Source organism: Bison bison, unplaced genomic scaffold (genome assembly GCF_000754665.1).
Source record: "Bison bison bison isolate TAMUID 2011002044 unplaced genomic scaffold, Bison_UMD1.0 scf7180017864038, whole genome shotgun sequence".
Taxonomy (NCBI): Eukaryota; Metazoa; Chordata; class Mammalia; order Artiodactyla; family Bovidae; genus Bison; species Bison bison.
This window is the reverse complement of record NW_011494610.1, coordinates 1,347,803-1,353,403: the sequence shown is the minus strand read 5'-3', so window position 1 is coordinate 1,353,403 and position 5,601 is coordinate 1,347,803. Positions and strand designations below refer to the sequence as shown.

At 46.0% G+C, this 5,601-nt stretch overlaps 1 protein-coding gene across 1 annotated transcript in view; it reads right to left on the bottom strand.

Annotated features, from left to right (window-relative positions):
• Window positions 1–5,601, bottom strand: part of EYA2 (EYA transcriptional coactivator and phosphatase 2) — a 178,067-nt gene that overhangs the window by 153,506 nt on the left and 18,960 nt on the right. The window contains exon 3 of the mRNA XM_010835055.1: window positions 4,565–4,707. Within this exon, the coding sequence (XP_010833357.1) occupies window positions 4,565–4,707 (143 nt within the window). The remainder of the gene's footprint in view (window positions 1–4,564; window positions 4,708–5,601) is intronic.

Sequence of the window (5,601 nt, the reverse complement as noted above, 5' to 3'; positions counted from 1 at the left end):
GGCAGGATTGCTGGGAGATGAAAAGAAAGGGAATGAATGAATATCTAAAGCTGTGAATGAGGTACTCACAACAATCCCATGAACTAGGCAATATGACTTTCCCCATTTTATTTTATGGGGTTTTTTTTTGTTTTTTTTGCCAAACTGAGAGGCAGGCATATGGGAGCTTAGTTCCCGGACCAGGAATCGAACCTGCACCACCTGCAGTGCAAGCATGGTATCTTAACCACTGAACCATCAGGGAAGTTTCTCCCCATTTTAAAGATGTGGAAACTGAGGTTCAGAAAACCAGGCCACTTAATCAGAGTCTTGCGATTAGCAGGTAACTCTGAAGTCTGGGTTTTCTTTGCTTTCTCTTGGTGCCTCTCAGTAATGGGTGTGAAGGGGTTTTATGCACTAGATGGTACACGACTTCACCGACACTTATGACAGCAACTTGGCTAACTTGGTGCCGGAGCCTCGCTGTCCTCTGTCTAGGCTTTCAACAGGACTTCCTGTTGAAAAAAGTACTCCACACTCCTGACCTCCTTGCCTCTGGTTTCCTGTTTAATTTAAAAAAAAATTTAGCATTTTTACAATTTAAAGTGAGAGATGTGTGACTTTTTTTTTTCACTTGAACACTTTGAGGCCACCGAAGGGTTATTAGTTGACCTAATTCCATATTGTTGTGTGTCAGGGAACAGGGAAGTCTGAGGAGAGGGAAAGAAATGAGGGAACGGCCAGCTGGTGGGCAGTCAGAACGCAACTCTGGTTGATTAAATGTGCCATCGTATGTGGCCCATTTCATGGAGCCCCCAAACAATCCAATAGTAACGCCAAAGGTCGCTGATGACAGATTACCATAACAAATATAGACATGATGCAAAAGTCCAAAATATTGCCAATATGTAACACAGAGAGATGAAGTGAGCAAATGTAAAAATGGCCATGACAGACTAGCTCAAAGCACGGCCCTTCAATTTGTTAAAAAACAAAACAAAACAAAAAAAGAAACCCCACAGTATCTGTGAATCATAAGAGAGCAAAGTGCTGTAAAACAAGGCATGCCTGTACACCCATTCAATTATGTATTATCTGTGGCTGTTATCAAAATACAGGGTAGACTTGAGTAGCTTTCATAGACACGGTATGGCCTACAAAGCGCAAAATACTTATTATCAGGCTCTTTACAGAAAAAGTTTGCCAAGCTCTACCCTACATAAGGCCTTCCCAGGTGGCACACTGGTAAAGAATTCACCTGCCAATGCAGGAGACACAGTTTTGACCCCTGGGTCGGGAAGGTCCCCTGGAGAAGGAAACAGCAACCGGCTCCAGTACTCTTGTTTGGAAAATCCCATGGATAGAGGAGCCTGGAGGGCTACAGTCCATGGGGTCGCAAAGAGCTGGACACGCCCGAGCACACATAGCAGTCCAAAGAAAGGCAGAGCAATGATATTAATAAAGGGAAAGGGGCAGTAACCAGCAAATCCAGGGATGTGGGTATTTGACAAGAAAGGGAGATAACCTCCCTTTATTTTTCATGTTGGATGGTCAGCTCACGGTTATTTATAGTGCTACTCTTTTACATATGTCTTAAAAGTTGCATAACATTGTGTTTGCATAACAAATTGAGAAAAAAGTACTCCACACTCCTGACCTCCTTGCCTCTGGTTTGCTCAACTGTGTTATTATTTCCCTGCAGCTATTTAAACAAAGGTAATAACGCAATTTGCCAAGGAGCAAGGAGAAAAGTTTCCTAACAAGATTCAACAAGGTTTGTCCAGACGGTGAGCAAACACCGCCTGCTCTGGCACAGGCATGTGTGAAAGGAAAGGGCTTTTCAGCCCACCTGTCATTACTCAGTGATGTGGACATACAAGGTGTATGGCAGCCTGGCTGCTACTGTACTGACTGAACGTTTCCCTTGGGCCAGGCCCCGTGAGCTAAGCCCTTAATATAGATCAAAGGCTGACACATTGTGGTCCGTGGACCCACTGTGGCCCACTGTTTTCTTGTGTAAATAAAGCTTTATTAGAACATAGACACATTCATTAGTTCACATATTGTCTGGCTGGTTTCATGCTCCAACGGCAGTGCTGAGTGGCTGTGATAGAGACTGCATGGCCCAGAAAGCTGAAAATACTTAGGAACTGGCCCCTTAAAGAAAAAAGTAGCTGATACTGGATGTAGATGATCCCATTTACAGCAACAACAATGGTTAGGAAGCCAGACTTAGTATCACTCCCATTGTATGAAGGAGGTGACTCGCCCTGGGTCTTAGGACCAGCTAAGGGGCAGAGGTGGGGTGTGAACCCAGGATATGTGGCCTTGCCCCTTATGTTGTATTCTGAGGGCAGAGAGCCTCTGAAAGTAACTGGGACTGAAAAATGACTTTTGACCAAATTAATTTCCACCGGATGCCATGTTTTGTCTGGAAGCAGGGCTAGGGTTCTCTTTTATGCTGAAAAATAATCTGGTTTCATGTGTCTTGACTGTCAGCCAGGCAGGTGACTCACCTGTGATTTTATCACCTGTCTTCTGGCACAGGAGGGACAGAAGTTAGAAAAGATGCCCACACCAGTTGGCCGAGGTCCATCACAGGTAATCCCCCAGGATTTCTGAAACGTGTGCTCAGGCAGCAGAGCTCAGCGGTGAGGGGCTTGGACTCCAGAGCCCAGGCTGCTGAGTGTAATCCCACCTCTACCACTGACCAACTGGGGGACCCTGGGCGAGTTATTTATCCTCTCTGAGCCTCTATTTATTTATCTCTTCAAAGAGGATAATGATTGGTCCTTCCTTCAAGAGTTGAGTGGGGGCTTAAAAGAATGAGTGGATACAGAGCCCTGAGGACTGTGGGTGGCAGCATCTCAGTGATGCAGCATCTCAAAGACACAGCATCTCAGTGATGGCGTCTCTGATGGATTTGCGACCCAGTGTCCCACAACTTGTCACTCCTAACGCCACAACTGTTCTTGAATATGTCTATCTCTGTCTGTCTACTGCCCCCAGCAGGCTTCTACCATCACTCCACTCCAGGCTTCATCAGTCTCCCAATCTGCCTTCCTGTTTCTCCTCTTGCTTCTCTCCAATCCAATCTCCCCACAGCAGCCAAAGTGATCTTTTTTTTTCTTTTTAAAGATACATTTATTTACTTTTTGGCTGTGGTGGGTCTCTGTTGCTGCACGCAGGCTTTCTCAAATGACAGAAAGCAGGGGCTACTCTTCATTGTCGTGTGGGGCTTCTCGCTGCAGTGGCTTCTCTTGTTGCAGAGCACAGGCTCTAGGCAGGCGGGCTTTGGCGGTTGCAGCGAGTGGGCTCTAGAGCGCTGGCTTAGTAGTTGTGGTGCACGGGCTTAGTTGCTCTGAGGCATGAGGGATCTTGCCGGATCAGGGATTGAACCAGTGTCCCTTGATTGCAAGGTGGATTCTTAATCACTGGACCACCAGGGAAGCCCCAAAGTGATCTTTAAAAACCCCAGATTGCATCAGATAGCCCTATGTTTATAGACCTGTTTATCGACCTATGTTTAAGTTCCTGTTTCACTGGAATAAAGTCCTCCCCAGGTGCTAAGACTGCCCATCTCGCCTGTCTCATCTAGGTCCTGTGTTCCAGCCACGGGGCTTCTAGGGTTTGCCAAACCCATCTCCCCAGGATTCCCAGGCATCCTCTGCCTGGATGCCTCTCTTCCCGTGCTCACTAACGGTCATCTCTCAGTTCTCAGATGACAGCTCCTTGTGTAAAAGACCTTTCTTGGAGCTGGAACCCAAGTTAAATCTTCCTTGTTCTGTTCCATTTCACGATCTTGTCTTCCTTCATCCCATGAATCATAATTTGAATTTATGCTTTAAGCTACGATTTTTAAAAGTTCATTTGTTTTTTCTCCCTCTAGGCCAGGGGTTGTAAGCTTAAACGTCTTCAGGCAGCTAATTTAAGTGAGTAATGAGGGCTAGGAGAGGACTGTGGCCAACAAAGGCTAACAGGGTCAGCCCTACACAGTTACCTACTTTTGATGCAAAAATGTGGGCCCAGTGCTGCCCAGTCATCTGTTGTTTGTTTTTTTTCAAAGACATTAGAAATACGAATTTCTATGTAAACACTTTCGATTTAAAAACTGGCAATTAATTTTGCAAATGTCAAGTATATATTATAGGTTAAAAAATATCCAAGGGCCACCTTATCTCAGTTCTAGATTATCTTGGCAGAACCCAGGTAGAAGTAAAGATAACTCAGAGGAAAACATCGGAAAATGGAGAGAGACATTTTCCTCCTGATATCCTCTGAGCACCTGGATCCAGCCATACCTGATATCAGCAATGTCCCCAAGCTTACCAGTATGTGAATCATTAAATTTCCATTTTCTCTAAGCCAGCTTGGGTTAAGTTTCTTACCCTTGCAATCAAAAGAGGCCTTGACATAGTCTCTAGAACTTGAACTGTATTGAAAGTGTCTGTCCTTCTTCTCTATCTCTAATCCAAAATCAGGCTGGCTGCATGCCTCTTTCTGCATTTAACTGAAGCGTCTGGGCAGAATGAAGACCATGATGTTAGGGATCCTGGGGAAAGCAAGGGCTTGGTCAGGTACTCACTGTAAGAAGGGATTCCATAGGCTTGTGCTGGAGGCGGGTAAGCCGTGTAGGGGGTAGCTTGCTGGATCCCTGCACTGTACTGTGTCTGGCTGTAGGCTGCCATGGCCGAGGGAGGCTGACCAGGTGGGACACGCGGGCAAGGTCTGCGTGGAAGAAAGAAGATTAAATCTCCAAGCCCAACCTAGCACATCCCTCCCTCCTGGTATCACCACTACCACTATTTCCCTTAGGGTATTTTTTATTTTTTTGGCCTTGCGACTTTTGGGATCTTTCCTCCCTGATCAGGAACTCCAGTCCCAGCAATGAGAGTACTAGTCCTAGTCCCTGGACCACCATGTACTCTTTCCAGGAAAGAGACAACCTACATGTTCATCAGGTCCTATTTCAGTTTCCTTTCCTGGGCACCAGGAAAATGACACTTCCTGGGTCCCTTGCAGTCAGATTCAACCACGTGACTGGATTCTGCTCAACACAGCAGTTTAGCCAATAAAACCGTCTCCTCGAGACCTGCTGCCCTCTCTCCTCTTTCAGCAGCAAATGTGGAGGGTGCCAGTTGAGAGGGCGGAGCCAACAGGGTTGCACCCTGGAACCCCGAGTCAGCCTGTGGAGGAGTGCTGCCTTGGAGAGATCCATGCGATTCCTGGGCTTTATGTAAGAAAGAGACCGTTGTTGTGTTAATCCACTGGGACCAGGGTTTATTGATTACTACAGTAGAGCCCATTCCGCTGTGACTTTCTACCCTTAGACACATTCCCAACTGATACAGCTTTGACAGGGTTGCCAGTCAAGATGCCCTGCTCTAGGCTACGGGGTGGGCATAGGGTGCAAGATTATCCAATCAGATTCTATTCTGGGAACTGAAATCCTGAGCTGAATAATTCATTCCAACAACCACATTCTGAAAAGACTGTTTTTATTCCCTTCCTATTGCTTGGATCCCAGAAGCGGTCCTATTCCGGGTCTTTCTCAAGACCTGATCATTCCAGTTTCAATTTCACTGTGAGCTACTCCAGATGCTTCAAAAAAAAAAAAAAAAA